An 18765-nucleotide genomic window follows, 5' to 3' on the forward strand; every position below is an offset into this window, starting at 1 on the left:
AAAAGATCTCTGGGTCTTGCAGGAACAATCTAAAGCGCACACCATCGAAGCAACTGCTATTCAGAACCCACCAGTATGGCAAAAGTAGAGGGGTGGGGGGCAGAGCAGAAATTGATTTAGAAAATTGTATTTAGAAAATTGAAGCCCTTTTGAGGGTCTTATGGTCAAAACAGGCAAACTAAGGGCTTGGTCGAGTTGCAAACTCAATACTTTTTTGGAAACTTAATGCAAAACCTCCTGGGAGATTTTTGACAAGCAAAACAAAGTCCTCAATTGGTAGATGACAATCCGCTGATGTCTGTTCCCTTCCTAAAGCCTGCAGTGCACAGCAGCTTATGCTGCAAAATAGTGCACATGAAGGGGTTAGTACTGAACAGTATGAAACCTCTCAGTCCTCCGCTGATCCCCCAGTTGTGTCAATGCGGTTCTATGATCCTTGAGGGCTTATTGGTTTAAGACAGGGGTGTTGAACATTTGTTATAAGGGCTGGATCTGCCTTCAATGAGACCTTGTTGAGCTGAGCCACGTTGGGCCGTGCTCTCTGTGTGTGCCTATTTAAGATTAGAAAGCAGAGATATAAACTTCATTAAAGGACACAAGACAAACACAAAAGATTAAAAAAAACAAAACGAACTTAAAACATGCTTAAAACATTAGCCCTCATTTGTCTTAAAGGTGCTTTCTTTGCATCTCTCCCATGGGATCCAGGGAACTGGGCAAAGGAAGCTCTGGCTTTTCCTTCCTTCCCCAGGGGGCCAGGAGGTGGAGGGGCCTCAGCCAATAGAAGGAAGAGAGACTTGGCTCAGTAGTTTTGCTGTGCGATTGAGAGATCCTGCCTCCCCCCTCCTTCCTCCCCAAGGGAGGAGCCTCAGCCAGTGGAGAGAATAGAGGTTCCTGTGTGATTGAGCAAGCCTTGCAAAGCAAGCTGTTATGCAGAAGGAAACAAGAGAGAGGGAAAAGGAAGCAGATAACAGCCAGTTGCTCGGGGGCCTGATAGGAGCCCTCTGGGGGCCTGATTTGGCCCTTGGGCTGCGTGTTTGACACTCCTAGTTTAAGATCTTGTAAGAAGCTTCCGTAAGCATCTTCTCACAGCCGAGCTGTTTAATTGTCTTGAAGGGGGTGGAGGAAATTCTGACAGTATTGCTTTTGAAATGGTGACCAAGGTGTGGAACCATGCTGTTCTCCCTCCGACAGGTCTCGGCGATTAAGACTAGCCTTTGCACACCCTCCCACTTATTTTGCAAATATTTCGTTCTCCAAGGAAACCGCCTTGTCTCCTTTGCCCCTACAGATAAATGGATCTGATTCTCGTCTTGGACTTGAAAGTTCAAGTGCTTCGGTTTTTGTATGCTTTGGGGGGAAAAAAAATCCACTTAGCGAGCTCTTGATGTGTGCACGTCTGCATTAGCATAGCACAGCAGGAGAGCTCCTGAAAGGAATGCAGGTTTTTTTTTTTCCCCCTCCCATGAGGCTGTAATAGATTATCTGCAAGGGGGAATTTCTGGTACCGGTTGAAAAGGTTCTTCTGCAAAACATTATACAATCTTGGATAACAGTAATCTTCTTCGGGACCTACTGGTCACGTTTCCTCCCGCCTTCCCCCAAGCATCTTGGGCCGCTTTTGCGATTTTCTCTTCATTTTAAACTCATACCGAGCAGGTGGTGGTTGGTGGGAAATGCGGTCGAGTCGCAGCTGACTTAGTCAACCCTGTAGGGTTTTCTGAGGCAAGAGACAGGTGTTCAGAGCTGCTTCGCCTCATTGCCTGCCTCTGTGGAGCAACCCTGGACTTCCAGAGAGCCAGTTTGGTGTAGTGGGGAAGTGCGCAGACTCTTATCTGGGAGAATCGGGTTTGATTCCCCACTCCTCCACTTGCAGCTGCTGGAATGGCCTTGGGTCAGCCATAGCTCTCGCAGGAGTTGTCCTTGAAAGGGCAGCTGCTGGGAGAGCCCTCTCCAGCCCCACCCACCTCACAGAATGTTTGTCTACTGAGAGCTATTAAGTGCACAGACTCTTATCTGGGAGAACCGGGTTTGATTCCCCACTCCTGCACTTGCACCTGCTAGCATGGCCTTGGGTCAGCCAGAGCTCTCTTATCTGGGAGAACCGGGTTTGATTCCCCACTCCTGCACTTGCACCTGCTAGCATGGCCTTGGGTCAACCATAGCTCTCTTATCTGGGAGAACTGGGTTTGATTCCCCACTCCTGCACTTGCGCCTGCTGGAATGGCCTTGGGTCAGTCATAGCTCTCTTATCTGGGAGAACTGGGTTTGATTCCCCACTCCTGCACTTGCGCATGCTGGAATGGCCTTGGGTCAGTCATAGCTCTCTTATCTGGGAGAACTGGGTTTGATTCCCCACTCCTGCACTTGCGCCTGCTGGAATGGCCTTGGGTCAGTCATAGCTCTCTTATCTGGGAGAACTGGGTTTGATTCCCCACTCCTCCACTTGCAGCTGCTGGAATGGCCTTGGGTCAGCCATAGCTCTCGCAGGAGTTGTCCTTGAAAGGGCAGCTGCTGGGGGAGCCCTCTCCAGCCCCACCCACCTCACAGAATGTTTGTCTACTGAGAGCTATTAAGTGCACAGACTCTTATCTGGGAGAACCGGGTTTGATTCCCCACTCCTGCACTTGCACCTGCTAGCATGGCCTTGGGTCAGCCAGAGCTCTCTTATCTGGGAGAACCGGGTTTGATTCCCCACTCCTGCACTTGCACCTGCTGGAATGGCCTTGGGTCAACCATAGCTCTCTTATCTGGGAGAACTGGGTTTGATTCCCCACTCCTGCACTTGCGCCTGCTGGAATGGCCTTGGGTCAGTCATAGCTCTCTTATCTGGGAGAACTGGGTTTGATTCCCCACTCCTCCACTTGCGCCTGCTGGACTGGCCTTGGGTCAGCCATAGCTCTCGCAGGAGTTGTCCTTGAAAGGGCAGCTGCTGTGAGAGCCCTCTCAGCCCCACCCACCTCACAGGGTGTCTGTTGTGGGGGGAGAAGATATAGGAGATTGAAAGCCACTCTAAGTCTCTGATTCAGAGAGAAGGGCAGGGTATACATCTATGGTCTTCTTTGTCTTCTTTTCTTCTTCTTTTCTCCTCCTCCTTCTCCTCCTCCAGACTGGGGGAGCCACAGCTGTGAAGCAGGTTAGGTGAACAGAAAGCAGCTTTCCAAAGGCCTCTCGGGGAATCCACAGAACACACCAGGGCCTTGAATCTGGGTCTCTCCAGTCCCAGACCAATTTCTACTGTTAATGCAGATGCTACTTTATAGTTGTACTAAATTGCTCCCCCTCCCCCCAAAAAAACAAAAAATCAGGAACGCTTTAAACGTGGCGGTTTTGACAGTATTACAATCAAGTCTGAAATCATAACAGTTTTTGTCAAAAGCCGAGTTGATAGGATAGGGTTGTGCTCACTTTGGCAGCACGTGTACTAAAATTGGAACAACAGGATAGGATTCGATTACTTGGTACTTGACTTGCAGTTTTATACGTTTATTGGCATAAAAGTCGTGGTAAGGGGACTTAAAACATTAACAGTTCACAGTAGAACAGTCCTTGACAAGCCACAAAGATTTTCCATGGCACCTCCTATTTCTTTCCAACCTCTCTGGGTGCCTGCCAGAGCTCACTTCCATAACAGGTCCTAAGCAGCAGGGTTCAAGCGTTGCTTAAATAGAAGCTGGAGTGAAGTTGCCCGCTCTCTTATATAGTTTTCTGCCCTCCTGCCTCTGAAGCAACCAACGCTTTAGCCCTGCCTTTTCTTACAAGCTGAAATCTGGGCACAGAAAGGCAGGCCGCAGCACCGCTTAAGAATCTGGGGTGGAACCAAAGAGCTGATATCTGTTTTAGATTCTACTGCTAGGTTGGCTGTTGCTTTTATACAGATCGACAATTCTCCTTAAAAGGCTTTTGGCAAGGAAAACTATGGGAACGTTTTGTTACGAGCAAATTGTTTGATCAAAATACCAGGAGCGCCCTTAGAACAGGGTGAATCTTAAGTTTGTAGCGATTTGGTTTCCTGTATTAAATTATATGACTGTAAATAATATACTGTATTACCGGAGAATCCTCAGTATAGATCAAGGGTGGCCACGTGGCTCTTTCATGCATATTTTGTGGCTCCCGAAGCCCCCACTGCCCCACTTGGCTGGCTTGGAGAAGGCATTGGTCTCTTCAAATGCCTTTTCCAAGCCAAGTTAGCAGGTGGCTTGCATTTAAAGCTGTTTCCTTTCCCTCCCTCCCTCCCTCCCTCCCTCCCTCCCTCCCTTCCTTCCTTCCTTCCTTCCTTCCTTCCTTCCTTCCTTCCTTCCTTCCTTCCTTCCTTCCTTCCTTCCTTCCTTCCTTCCTTCCTTCCTTCCTTCCTTCCTCCCTCCCTCCCACCCTTCCTTCCTTCCTTCCTTCCTTCCTTCCTTCCTTCCTTCCTTCCTTCCTTCCTTCCTTCCTTCCTTCCTTCCTTCCTTCCTTCCTTCCTCCCCTCCCTCCCTCTCTCCCCTCCCTCCCTCCCTTCCTTCCCTCCCTCCCACCCTTCCTCCCTCCCTCCCTTCCTTCCTTCCCTCCCACCGCTTAAGAATCTGGGGTGGAACCAAAGAGCTGATATCTGTTTTAGATTCTACTGCTAGGTTGGCTGTTGCTTTTATACAGATCGACAATTCTCCTTAAAAGGCTTTTGGCAAGGAAAACTATGGGAACGTTTTGTTACGAGCAAATTGTTTGATCAAAATACCAGGAGCGCCCTTAGAACAGGGTGAATCTTAAGTTTGTAGCGATTTGGTTTCCTGTATTAAATTATATGACTGTAAATAATATACTGTATTACCGGAGAATCCTCAGTATAGATCAAGGGTGGCCACGTGGCTCTTTCATGCATATTTTGTGGCTCCCGAAGCCCCCACTGCCCCACTTGGCTGGCTTGGAGAAGGCATTGGTCTCTTCAAATGCCTTTTCCAAGCCAAGTTAGCAGGTGGCTTGCATTTAAAGCTGTTTCCTTTCCCTCCCTCCCTCCCTCCCTCCCTCCCTCCCTTCCTTCCTTCCTTCCTTCCTTCCTTCCTTCCTTCCTTCCTTCCTTCCTTCCTTCCTTCCTTCCTTCCTTCCTTCCTTCCTTCCTTCCTTCCCTCCTTCCTTCCCTCCTTCCCTCCCTCCCTCCCTCAAAATCTGACTTTAATGTCTTGCGGCTCTCCGACATCTGTTGTTTATTCTATGTGGCACTTACGTTAAGCAAGTTTGGCCACCCCTGGTATAGATCTATGATTTATTTTTAACTGACTGACTGTAACTTTGGAGATTTGTAAGTGAAAAATTACTGAACTGTAATATTACTAATTTGCCACCTAGGTTTGAAGTATTAATAACTAATTCTGTATTAGTTATATATTGATTGTATTGTATCTGATTGATTGATTGTATCTGAGCTTTAAAATTACAACCAAACGTTATTGCACCAAAAAAAGAAGAACCACCACCTGGGGTGGAGCTGCTGGCCCACCCTGTTGAGTAGCGCTTCAAGCAGAGTGTGGGACTGGAGGGGCCGTTGGCCTGATCCAACATGGCTTCTCTTATGTTCTTAACCCCGGCCTTTGAGGTGCTGCTTTGCTAGCAACAGGAAACGGAGCGATATTGAAAACTCAGCACCGTATCTTAGGGCTTTTGCAGCAGTGGGAGCCAGCTTATCCTGCCGTTCTCTCTCTTCTCAAAAGCCTTGCCTCAAAAAAACAGGGCTCCAGCTCGAGAAGAAGGCAGAGCCAGGGAGCCACGTGTAAGGAGAGCCCAGAGAGGCAATAGATAGCAATTGAACTTCTTCCTGGACAGATTCCCCTGTTGCTGAGCTGCAAGCGTTAAACGATAAAACGGCTTAACGACGTGCACCCGCCCCACCCGCTTTCCATTCAAAACATGGCCTCCTGCGGGAATCTTCTTTTTGAAACCCTAGGAGGATTTTATTACATGCTTGTAAACTTGATGTATACTTTGCCTGGAAGATATGGCAAGTGCATGTGTGAAGCAGTGTTCTTCCTCTTTTCCCATATTCTTTGCTGCCTGCTGTTTGTGCAGAACATGCGCTGTCTGAAAACGGCTAAAGCCTCCTCCCTCCCTTTCCAGATACTAAAGGGAGAACTGTCAAAAGGGTGACCAGGAAGGGAGACGAAAAAGATTTTGTTAAAGCTTCCTCCCTCCTTTTTTCCCAAGTACTGAAGCGAGAACTGTCAAAGAGGTGTCTAGGAAGGTAGACAAAACCCCGTTTTGTTACACTTGCCAAACCCTTTCCTTTAAAAGTTTTCAAAAGCTCGTCTTCGCTAAGGTCAGGGCATCTCCATGCCTATAATGCCACCATAATGACGCAGCTTAGTTCAAAGCACGGCATGCATTTCCCTGGCATCAGTATAGTTAAAGCCATGAGCAACTTTCTGAAATGTTTCAGGATATAAGAAAATGCAAGAAGAACGGAGCAGTGACTCATGGGAGTTTATGCCCTGCCACAAATTTTGTTTGTGCTACTGGACTCTTTGCTCCTTCCTGCTGTAAAAGCATTACACCTTTTCTTCTCCCATCGATGCTCTCATGTTATAATTTTTCTCTTCTTCTCTTTTCCTATCATCCCCTCTCCTTCCCTTTCTCTGCTTCCCCCCTTTTTTGTCCGTCTGTCTATCATCTGTCGATCGATCTATCTATCCATTTATTTTGGTTACGGTTGTTTGATTTTGTTTTCTTTAGGTTTTGGCTTCCAGAGCGGTTCTTTTTCGTTATTATCTGTACAGTTATCTTGTCAATTGACATTTATATGCCTGTAACTCACTCCCCATGTCTGACTCCTGGGACATGTTTACCCATCCTGTTTTTTGCATCCTGTATCCTTTATTACTTCCTCGATAAACTTTGTCAAAACTTTTTAAAAATGAATCATTACACCTAAGCTAGCACAAAGTATGCAGACATGGGTCAGAATATCAGGACCTGAGGTGGTGGTGGTGGGGGGGGGGCGGAATTGGTTCAGAAATCTGTAAGTGGGGAGCCCAAATTGGGGAAGGGAAGATGGCGGTGACAGAGCAGACGTGCTTCTGAAACCTACAATATGAATCTCCATACATACAATGCGTAGAAACGGTGGCTTGAACAATTTACACCAAGATCTTAGTAGCCTTTCAGGTATTTTTTAACACTTATGCAGTTTGGTGTAGTAATTAAATGTGCAGACTCTTATCTGGGAGAACCGGGTTTGATTCCCCACTCCTCCACTTGCACCTGCTGGAATGGCCTTGAGTCAGCCTTAGCTTTCACGGGAGCTGTCCTTGAAAGGGCAGCTGCTGTGAGAGCTCTTTCAGCCCCACCTACCTCACAGGGCGTCCGTTTTGGTGGAGGGAGGTAAAGGAGATTGTGAGCTGCTTTGAGATTCAAAGTGTAGGGCAGGGTATAAATCCAATACCTTCTTAAAAGGTGATGAAAAATTTTGTTCGTGAAATGATTCCCAGGAAATGTCTGTGCCCTCTCTCCAGAGATCTTGCTCAAATGGCGATGAAAACACCGTCTTTGTTATGGATGAGTCTGGCTCCTGAATTTTTGAACAGGCTCCTACATCTGAAGGAAAATTTGTCACGGCCTGGTTTCTAACATATTGAAATATGTTCCCAGCCTGAACAAATACCGAAAACTGAATGCTGCCGCTTCGGTGTTTTGCAGGTGGCTTGCATGCAGCTCATTAATGCCCTTGTTACGTCACCTGAGGATTTGGACTTCAGGCTCCACATTAGAAATGAATTTATGCGCTGTGGATTGAGAGAAAGATTGCCAGTAAGTGCCCTGTACGATGTATGTGCATTAATATTTAAATCTGGAGACGTATGTAAGATGACAGGAAGTTGTATAAAGTCCCTCCTGGAATTATTTATAAAGAATAAGACTGACTGCATTAAAAAAAAAAAAAGAATGGAAACGTAGCTAAAAAATGAAACGAAAAGCAATTTAAGAACCACTTTTATGTTATGTGTTCCAACTCCTCCGTGCTCTGAAAACAGCTTTTGTGTATTTGATTACCCCTCTGATCAAAACACCACATTTCAGTATTCAGTTAATTGTTTCTCTGTGTTTTTTCCCTTCCGCTGCAGCAATTGCGATGCATAAAGAACGATGCTTTGGACATCCAGCTCAGAGTGTTTGTCGAACACAAAGAGGAGGACATGATTGAATTCTCACATCGTTTAGACGATATCCGAGCAGAGCTAGAATATCCTTTTATAATAATAATAATAATAACTTTTTATTTCTATCCCGCCCTCCCCGCCGGGGCAGGCTCAGGGCGGCTTACAACATAAAATACATTATACATCAGTTTACTTATAAAATCACAGTTAAAACAATTTACAATTATTAAAATTAACAATAGCAATATCAACATGGTACTAAGCGTCAGGTCTTCAGCAGAATTCAGTAAGAAAGACAATGCTTAGAAAATTTGGTCCGGAGTCCTAAACGGAATGGGCTCTCTGGGGGCCACAGCCAGGCCTGTAACCATGAGGGGGGGCGCCCCCCCACCCCTCTCTGGACCTTTATGGCCCCTCCTTTCCCCAGCCCCCACTCTTTCCGCTGCCATTTTTCTCTCCATGGCTCTGGCAGCCCCGTCCCCCTCTGCACGGCACCTCCCTCCCACCCCCTTTCCCACCAACCGGGCAAAGGAGTAAAGAGCGGGCTCCCGGGGCTCTTGCAAGGCCTCCCCCCACCCGCACCGATCACGTGACTGGCAGGAAAAGCTGCGCCGAAGCCCCCAGCGCTGAACTTGCTGATTGCGCCGGAAAGCCGGCATAGACACCACTGACATTGGTGCATCTTCCCCCCCCAGTCATGTGATCGGTGGGGGGGGGCATCTTGCAAGAGCCCCGGGAGCCCACTCTTTACTCTTTCGCCCAGTTGGTGGGTGAGTGGTTGGGTGGTAGGGAGGGGGAGGTGCCGCGCAGAAGAGGGTGGGGCCACCAGAGCTGCAGGGAGAAAAGTGGCGGCAGAGAGAGCGGGGGCCGCCGGAGTGGGGCCCCCCGGTCCAAAAATCCCCCCCACCCCAACTGGAATTTTCTGGCTACAGGCCTGGCCGTCTTATGCTTTTGTAATGCTGGTGCCGTTCCTGCTGCAAGTTGTTTTTTTTCTTTACGTCATTGAAGTTACGGCATGGTGGTTTTTCCACTAAAAGCCCAAATGGAAGTTAATGGTGTGTGCGGTGCCTTAAATCGGTGCCCCCCAGCCCTTTTGACACCAGGGACTGGTTTTGTGGAAGACACTTTTTGCACGGTCCGGTGGGGGGGGCTTTTGCTGCCCATCCCTGCCCCCTCATGGGGGTCTTCAGCTGAGGGGTAGGCAAAGGTCACTGCTGCGCTAGCCCTTCCACCCACCCAGGACCTGGGCGAATGAAAGAGGTGGTGCTTTCGGGTGAGGCTGCGCTGCCTCTTTCGTGCCTCTTTCATCCGCCTGGAATGCGGGCTGGCGAAAGGGGTGGTGCAGTGTCTCTGCCTCACTCCATGGCCCCGTTGCTAACAGGCCACAGACCGGTGCTGGTCCACGGCCCAGGGGTTGGGTGCAGTGTCCCCTCTAAGCTGTGGAGTCTCGCGAGCAAAAATTCTACTTCGTGAGCTGCTGGCTGGTTGTGAGCTCCTGCATAAAGCAGCTTGCTCTAGGGCCATTTTCCCTGAGCTGAGACGAAAAGGTGTTGCTCCCCACGGCATCAGGTACTGAAGACTGAGTTTGTTTTTGCTTAACTGAAGCGTCGGTCTAGAGTTCTTTTCCTTAACTTGGTTACTGAACCGAGTGATGTTTACAACATGGTGTGGGACACAGTTAAAAATACGCGTGCGGAAGGCTACTTCCTGTCTATACTCCAGCATCTTTTGCTGATTCGAAACGACTGCTGCATACGGTAAGGGAACCTGGCAACATCACCTACTGCTGTGGTTAAGGGGTTGTGTAATAATTTCTAGGGATGGGCGTGGACTGGAAAATGGAGGTCTGTGGAGGTTTATTTGATTTATTTTATTCATTTTTTAATCCGCCCTTCCCATGGAACAGGAAGAAGATATTGGATTTATATCCCGCCCTCCACTCCGAAGAGTCTCAGAGCGGCTCACAATCTCCTTTACCTTCCTCCCCCACAACAGACACCCTGTGAGGTGGGTGGGGCTGAGAGGGCTCTCACAGCAGCTGCCCTTTCAAGGACAGAGTCTCAGAGTGGCTCACAATCTCCTTTCCCTTCCTCCCCCACAACAGACACCCTGTGAGGTGTGTGGGGCTGAGAGGGCTCTCACAGCAGCTGCCCTTTCAAGGACAGAGTCTCAGAGCGGCTCACAATCTCCTTTACCTTCCTCTTCCACAACAGACACCCTGTGAGGTGGGTGGGGCTGGAGAGGGCTCTCACAGCAACTGCCCTTTCAAGGACAACCTCTGCCAGAGCTATGGCTGACCCAAGGCCATTCCAGCAGGTGCAAGTGGAGGAGTGGGGAATCAAACCCGGTTCTCCCAGATATGAGTCCGCACACTTAACGACTACACCAAACTGGCTCTCCAAACAGGCTCAGGGTGGGCTAGATCATAAAAACAATTAACAGTAAAAACCAATTTATAATATATAAAATCTAAAATCACAGAGTAACAATAGGTACTAGAATGGTAAACTCTGCCTCACAGGCATGACCTATTGTCCAGGTCCAGCAGATCTTGCAACACTGAGATGGAATGTCAGTCAGTGGGCGGGGGGAGGCCAGTCACAAGTGACGTCCACTGCCTCAGCTGAAAGCCTGGCGAAAGAGCTCTGTTTTACAGGCCCTGTGGAATTGAAGACGATCCCGCAGGGCCCGAATCTCCGGGGGGAGCTTTTTCCACCAGGCAGGGGCCAAGGCAAAAAAGGCGCTGGCCCTTGTCAAGGCCAAATGGATATCTCTGGGGCCAGGTATCACCAGCAGTTGTTGGGTTGCTGAGCATAAAGACCGACAGGGCTCACACAGGTTCAAGGTTTGTGAAACTTTCCCATGGACTTGCTCAGTTTATGAACCAGTTTGTGATTTATGAGGTCTGGATTACGCTGCTGCAGTGAGATGCCAATGGGTTCCGGAAGCCTTTGAGAGCCAGTTTGGTGTAGTGGAAGTGTGCGGACTCTTATCTGAGAGAACCGGGTTTGGTTCCCCACTCCTCCACTTGCAGCTGCTGGAATGGCCTTGGGTCAGCCATAGCTCTGGCAGAGGTTGTCCTTGAAAGGGCAGCTGCTGTGAGAGCCCTCTCCAGCCCCACCCACCTCACAGGGTGTCTGTTGTGGGGGAGGAAGGGAAAGGAGATTGTGAGCTGCTCTGAGACTCTCCGGAATGGAGGGCGGGATATAAATCCAATATCTTCATCTACCACACAGGTGTCTGTTGTGGGGGGCGGGAGGTAAAGGAGATTGTGAGCCGCTCTGAGACTCTTCAGAGTGGAGGGCGGGATATAAATTCAATATCTTCATCTACCTCACAGGGTGTCTGTTGTGGGGGAGGAAGGGAAAGGAGATCGTAAGCCACTCTGAGACTCTTCGGAGTGGAGGGCGGGATATAAATCCAATATCATCTTCTACCTCACAGGGTTTCTGTTGGGGAGGAAGGGAAAGGAGATCGTGAGCCGCTCTGAGACTCTTCGGAGTGGAGGGCGGGATATAAATCCAATATCTTCATCTACCTCACAGGGTGTCTGTTGTGGGGGGATAAGGGAAAGGGGATCGTAAGCCGCTCTGAGACTCTTCGGAGTGGAGGGCGGGATATAAATCCAATATCTTCATCTACCTTACAGGGTGCCTGTTGTGGGGGAGGAAGGTAAAGAAGATTGTGAGCCGCTCTGAGACTCTTTGGAGTGGAGGGCGGGATATAAATCCAATATCATCTTCTTAAATGCCTCGAACTCACTCTTGAAGCGAGCTCGGGACATTTAATGCGTCCTGAGCTCACTTGCATGGGCCACTCCAACGAACCAAATGGACTGCCTTATAACAACAAAAAAAATGGCATCCCGTGGGTGGCCTGTCAAAACCACAGACGCTCGAATCAGGCAAATGGACCATGAACCACTCCCCTGGTCTGTGGACTCTTCCGTGCCCAAGGATGGAATTCTAGCAGGAGCTCCTTTGCCTATTAGGCCACACACCCCTGATGTAGCCAATCCTCCTGGAGCTTTCAGAAGGCCCTGTACTGAGAGCCCTGTAAGGAATTCTAGCAGGAGCTCCTTTGCATATTAGGCCACACACGCCTGATGTAGCCAGTTCTCCTGGAGCTTACAAAAAAGAGCCTTGTAAGCTCTTGGAGGATTGGCTACGTCAGGAGCCTTGTAAGCTCTTGGGGCCTTGTGAGCTGTTGGAGGATTGGCTGTGTCAAGGGCGTGTGGCCTAATATGCAAAGGAGCTCCTGCTAGAATTCCACTCCTGTCCATGCCCATCGCTAAAAATTACCCTTTATAGGTTTTTCCCCATTTCCTCTGCAGGTAGATTAAAGGTGCTGTGAACTGACACAACTGATAGCTTTTTTGCACAAGGAGCATCAGGCTCGTGTGGGGAGCTGAAGGATAATGTGGAATTTGTGAAGAGGATCAAGGTCCTGTATAGCGGGTGCCCAACAGTAGCTCTCCAGATGCTTTTTGCCTACAACTCCCATCAGCCCCAGCCATTGGCCATGCTGGCTGGGGCTAATGGGAGTTGTAGGCAAAACATCTGGAGAGCTACCGTTGGCCACCCCTGCTATATAGTACAGGGTTGCAAAGAAATACATCTTTCTCCCCCCCCCCTCCCTTGAACCAGGGCTGCTTTTCTGCTGGAGACCACAGGATTACGTTTTTCCTTTGTTTCTGTAGGCCCCTATATTTCAAAATAATCGAAGAGTGCATTTCGCAGATAGTTCTGCACCGAAGTGGAGTCGATCCAGATTTTAGTTACCGTAAAAGATTGGATGTAGACTTCAGTCATTTGATGGGTAAGGTTTTTTTTTTTTCATTTTATGTTCCAACGGAGTGTATTTCTTTTTTCAAAAAACTACGATAAGTTGGCTATCCAGTCTCTGCACCGCTGTGTTGCCTTTAGCCAAGTGTCTTTACAATAGTTGAACCCCGGAGGCTTGTTTGCTACATTCCTGAGTTTACCACTGATTTTGTGGCAAAAAACAAACAAACCGAAGTGACGTTTGATGCATGTGATTGCTGAGGCTCTGGAAGGCACCTTAGGAGTATAGAACTGAGAGCCAGTTTGGTGTAGTGGTTAAGTGTGTGGACTCTTATTTGGGAGAATTATCTGAGTTTGATTCCCCACTCCTCCACTTGCAGCTGCTGGAATGGCCTTGGGTTCACCATAGCTCTGGCAGAGTGTCACGGGCTGGGGCCGGGTCAGGCAAAGTCCAGGGGCAGTCCAAGGTCTATAGCTGGTGATCAAAGAGGGTCCAAGGCACCACAACCGAATCACAGTCCAGGTATCGCAGGTCAGAGGTTCAGAAGCCGAAGTCGGGGGGTCCAGAAGTCAGAGCCAAAGTCAGGGGGTCCAGAAGCCAAAGTCAAAAGCCAAAGTGGATGCTGGAACATCAGGTAAGTGACTAGCTGCTTCCACAAATCCTCCTCCCAAAGCCCACAGCTATATAGCCCTCTGCTGTCTGTTGCCCATTTGGGCTAATTGCTGACTCAGAGGGCGGCCGGGATCCTGCTGAGACTCAAGCACCCTCACTCCTAGAAGGGCCAGAATCCTTTCAAAACTCAGGGCTCAAGGAGCGTCTTGCTCGTGAGCGTGCTGCCCTCCTCCGATCCCTGAGGTCCTGACGAAGGCGGTCACGCACACGAGCCACCCGAGAGGGCGAGGCAGGGGGGCTTGGATCTTCTCCAGCAGGAGGCAGGGGCACTGGTGCAGGCTCAGCTTCTTCTGCAGGGTCCCCATGACACAGAGCTTGTCCTTGAAAGGGCAGCTTCTGGGAGAGTCCTCGCAGCCCCACCTACCTCACAAGAAATCTGTTGGGGGGGGTGGGGAGAAGGTAAAAGAGATTGTGACCGCTCTGAGATTCAGAGTATAGGGTGGAATATAAATCCAGTATCATCATCATCATCGATCTTCATCGAGGGCCAGTCTGGTGTAGTGGTTAAGTGCGCGGACTCTTACCTGAGAGAACCGAGTTTGATTCCCTACTCCTCCAGTTGCAGCTGCTGGAATGGCCTTGGGTCAGCCATCGCTCTGGCAGATGTTGTCCTTGAAAGGGCAGCTGATGTGAGAGCCCTCTCCAGCCCCACCCACCTCACAGTGTGTCTGTTGTGCGGGAGGAAGGTAACAGAGATTGTAGGCCACTCTGAGGCTCTGTCCTTGAAAGGGCAGCTTCTGGGAGAGCTCTCTCAGCCCCACCCACCTCACAGAGTGTCTGTTGCGGGGGGAGGAAGATAAAGGAGATTGTGAGCTGCTCTGAGATTCGGAGTGGAGGGCGGGATATAAATCCAATATCATCATCATTATAGTTGAACTGTAAATGTGAATTAATATTTCAGAAACGATCCTGACAGAGCTCTCTTCCCTCTCCCCCCCCCTCCAGCCCCTGCCCCTGATCTGCTAACTATGAAAAGTCATTAGCGTTGCATGGATTAAGAGGGACCTAAAAATACTAATGAAAGATGTGCTGTTAAATCGTTAACACTGTTGGGCCGCTACTTTGTGAATCTTGTCTAAACCCCTTTGAAAGCCATCGCTGCTTGCTGCTGCCACTGCACACGCTGGCAGCGAATGCTATTAAATTTAATTAATTGTGGAATCCACTGTTACTGAATCGCACCGAGGAGGTAGCTTTAAAAGGGATTAGGCAGGCTTGTGTAAGAGAGGTTCATTGGTGGTTACTAGCCCTGGTGATTAAAGTGGACTTCCAATACATCTCTGAACAGTTCTGCTAAGAGGTAGCGTCCGGCCAAGGCTGTGTGTGTATTCGGCCCTCTGCGTGCTACAAGAATGTTCTCTTCATCAATTGCTCCTGATTTGAGATGATCAGTTCCACGAAGCGCATTACCAAATACTGAATTTTGAAGATGATATTGGATTTATATCCTGCCCTCCACTCCGAAGAGTCTCAGGGCGGCTCACAATCTCCTTTCCCTTCCTCCCCCACAACAGACACCCTGTGAGGTGGGTGGGGCTGAGAGAGCTCTCCCAGAAGCTGCCCTTTCAAGGGCAGAATCTCAGAGCGGCTCACAATCTCTTTTACCTTCCTTCCCCGCAACAGACACCCTGTGAGGTGGGTGGGGCTGGAGAGGGCCCTCACAGCAGCTGCCCTTTCAAGGACAGAGTCTCAGAGCGGCTCACAATCTCCTTTCCCTTCCTCCCCCACAACAGACACCCTGTGAGGTGGGTGGGGCTGGAGAGGGCCCTCACAGCAGCTGCCCTTTCAAGGACAGAGTCTCAGAGCGGCTCACAATCTCCTTTCCCTTCCTCCCCCACAACAGACACCCTGTGAGGTGGGTGGGGCTGAGAGGGCTCTCCCAGAAGCTGCCCTTTCAAGGACAGAATCTCAGAGCGGCTCACAATCTCTTTTACCTTCCTTCCCCGCAACAGACACCCTGTGAGGTGGGTGGGGCTGGAGAGGGCCCTCACAGCAGCTGCCCTTTCAAGGACAGAGTCTCAGAGCGGCTCACAATCTCCTTTACCTTCCTCCCCCGCAACAGACACCCTGTGAGGTGGGTGGGGCTGGAGAGGGCTCTCACAGCAGCTGCCCTTTCAAGGACAACCTCTGCCAGAGCTATGGCTGACCCAAGGCCATGCTAGCAGGTGCAAGTGGAGGAGTGGGGAATCAAGCCCGGTTCTCCCAGATAAGAGTCCGCACACTTAACCACACTTAACCACTACACCAACCTGGCTCTCATTTTGAGAATCTGGGCCCTCATTTACTCGCGTGGGTGAACACTGACCAATAAGGAATAAGCACAGTTTTAATAGTATTACAGCAGGTTATAAGGCAACGTATTGATCACAGGTGAATCTTCAAGCGGCAACCATATAAAAATACATGAATAAAACCAATGACATAACGTAAATTCAAAACAAATCCATAAATATACACAGTGGTAGAAACAAAAAAGAGCCCTGAGGCGCAGAGTGGTAAAGCTGAAGTACTGCAGTCCTAAGCTCTGTTCACGACCTGAGTTCGATCCTGGCCAATGCTGGCTTCAGGTAGCCGGCTCCAGGTTGACTCTGCCTTCCATCCTTCCGAGGTCGGTCAAATGAGCACCCAGCTTGCTGGAGGGAAAGCGTAGATGACTGGGGAAGGCAATGGCAAACCACCCTGTAAAAAGTCTGCTGTGAAAACATTGTGAAAGCGACGTTACCCCAGAGTCGGAAACGACTGGTGCTTGCACACGGGACTACCTTTACCTTTAAAAAAAAAAAGTCTTAGTTTTAGTCAGGGAAAAACAACAAAATACTGTCTCCATTTACAAAACTATTTCTCAGCGTAATATATAGTCACAATAGTTCATAACACAATGTTAAAATACAAATATGCCGTTAGAAAGCCATCCAGTGTACAACGCTGCCGATGCCAGTCTATCAGTGTAGGAGTAGGGACGCAGCTACTGTACTTATAGATTGAAATGGGCAGTGGTGTTCCACAGGAAACCAAAAAGATTAAAAAATAAAAAAACAGGGGAAGCCAGGAATTGTTGTAGCACAAGTCTCCTGAACTTACGAATATGGAAGATGGTCCCTAGAAGGATGACTCACATCCGAAACGAAATTGGACCGGTTCTTTTTATCGTCGGACTGGATTTAAAAAGAATTACGATCTATGGACAGTAGCTGTGTTGTGCACCGGATGGTTTTCTAACTGCATATTTGTATTGTAGCATTGTTATGAATGGTTGTGACTATATATTACGCTGAGAAATAACTTTGTAAATGGAGAGAGTATTTTGTTGTTTTTTCTTAGCTTTAGGCAGAGCTTGTAGCAGGAGCGCCTTTGTGTATTAGGCCCTGATGTAGCCAATCCTGCTGGAGCTTACAGTAGGCCCTGTACGAAGAGCCCTGTAAGCTCTTGGAGGGTTGGCTACATCGGGGCGTCTGGCCTAATATCCAAAGGAGTTCCTGCTACAAAAAAGAAAGTCCCGGTTTTAGGCAATTCGTAGCAGTTTGTTAAAGACTAAAGTGGTTTTGGATTTAAGAAGTGGAGATAGTGTGAGATGCAAAGGGGGGGGATGTACTCCTCCCCCCCCCTTTGGAGCAAGTTTGGTGTAGTGGTTAAGTGTACGGCTTCTTATCTGGGAAACTGGGTTTGATTCCCCACTGCTCCACAGGCAGCTGCTGGAATGGCCTTGGGTCAGCTGTAGCTCTCTTACCTGGGAGAACTGGGTTTGATTCCCCACTCCTCCACTTGCAGCTGCTGGAATGGCCTCGAGTCAGCCGTAGCTCTCGCAGGAGTTGACCTTGAAAGGGCAGCTGCTGTGAGAGCCCTCTCAGCCCCAGCCACCTCACAGGGTGTCTGTTGTGGGGGAGGAAGGGAAAGGAGTTTGTGAGCCGCTCTGAGATTCAGAGTATAGGGAGGGATGTAAATCCAATATCTTCTTCTTTTTCTTCTACTTAATGAATGACAAGGGTTGAACAGAGAAGAAGGATGGGGAGAGGGGAGCTGCTGTTGAAAAGGCATGAGAGGCTGCTGGCTGAGAAGACAGATGCTTCCGGGACAAAGAGGAATCCTTGTAGTAAAGGCATGAAACATTCGCATTGACTTAGAGAAGCTGCCTCTTTTAAGCGCTCCTGCTCTGTGTGCTTTTTACCCTTCGTTGGTGAAAGGCAGCCCCTCCCGTTTTCAGCTCGTCCTTGTTTACCCAGTTATCAAAATCTAATATCCACTTGTCGGTCGGCACGGCTAATAACCTTGTGTGAAAACTCCCTGCCTTGTCCATCACATTCTCATCATCATCGTGCTCCAGTGCTTGCAAAGCCATTTGGCTCGCTTGAAAATTCACCTTTGCATTTTCGGCTGCTCAACCTTACTGTGCTCGTCTCATCAAGAACGTCAGGCCTTGGCATGTTTTCTTCGGATAACTGGCTTCAAAATTAAGGAGCAAGACTAATTTTTTTTTTTTCAGGTTTCAGGGTTTCATAGTTTAATGACCAGATGTAGAGCCAGTTTGGTGTAGTGGTGAAGTGTGCGGACTCTTATCTGGGAGAACCGGTTTGATTCTCCACTCCTCCACTTGCAGCTGCTGGAATGGCCTTGGGTCAGCCAGAGCTCTCGCAGGAGTTGTTCTTGAAAGGGCAGCTTCTGGGAGAGCTCTCTCAGTCCCGTCCACCTCACAGGGTGTCTGTTGTGGGGGAGGCAGGGAAAGGAGATTGTAGGCCGTTCTGAGTCTCTGTCCTTGCAAGGGCAGCTGCTGTGAGATTCCTCTCAGCCCCACCTACCTCGCAGGGTGTCTGTTGTGGGGGAGGCAGGGAAAGGAGATTGTAGGCCGTTCTGAGACTCTGTCCTTGAAAGGGCAGCTGCTGTGAGATTCCTCTCAGCCCCACCAACCTCATAGGGTGTCTGTTGTGGGGGAGGAAGGGAAAGGAGATTGTAGGCCATTCTGAGACTCTGTCCTTGAAAGGGCAGCTGCTGTGAGATTCCTCTCAGCCCCACCTACCTCGCAGGGTGTCTGTTGTGGGGGAGGCAGGGAAAGGAGATTGTAGGCCGTTCTGAGACTCTGTCCTTGAAAGGGCAGCTGCTGTGAGATTCCTCTCAGCCCCACCTACCTCACAGGGTGTCTGTTGTGGGGGAGAAAGATAAAGGAGATTGTGAGCCGTTGTGAGACTCT

The 18765-nt window shown here is 49.2% G+C and overlaps 1 protein-coding gene across 1 annotated transcript in view; it reads left to right on the forward strand.

Annotated features, from left to right (window-relative positions):
* The window catches only part of DIAPH3 (diaphanous related formin 3), a 234745-nt gene that overhangs the window by 49226 nt on the left and 166754 nt on the right, over positions 1 to 18765 (forward strand). The window contains exons 10-13 of the mRNA XM_060233550.1: positions 7666 to 7776; positions 8091 to 8209; positions 9767 to 9883; positions 12826 to 12944. Of these exons, the coding sequence (XP_060089533.1) occupies positions 7666 to 7776; positions 8091 to 8209; positions 9767 to 9883; positions 12826 to 12944 (466 nt within the window). The remainder of the gene's footprint in view (positions 1 to 7665; positions 7777 to 8090; positions 8210 to 9766; positions 9884 to 12825; positions 12945 to 18765) is intronic.

This window comes from Heteronotia binoei, chromosome 3 (assembly GCF_032191835.1).
Source record: "Heteronotia binoei isolate CCM8104 ecotype False Entrance Well chromosome 3, APGP_CSIRO_Hbin_v1, whole genome shotgun sequence".
Classification (NCBI taxonomy): Eukaryota; Metazoa; Chordata; class Lepidosauria; order Squamata; family Gekkonidae; genus Heteronotia; species Heteronotia binoei.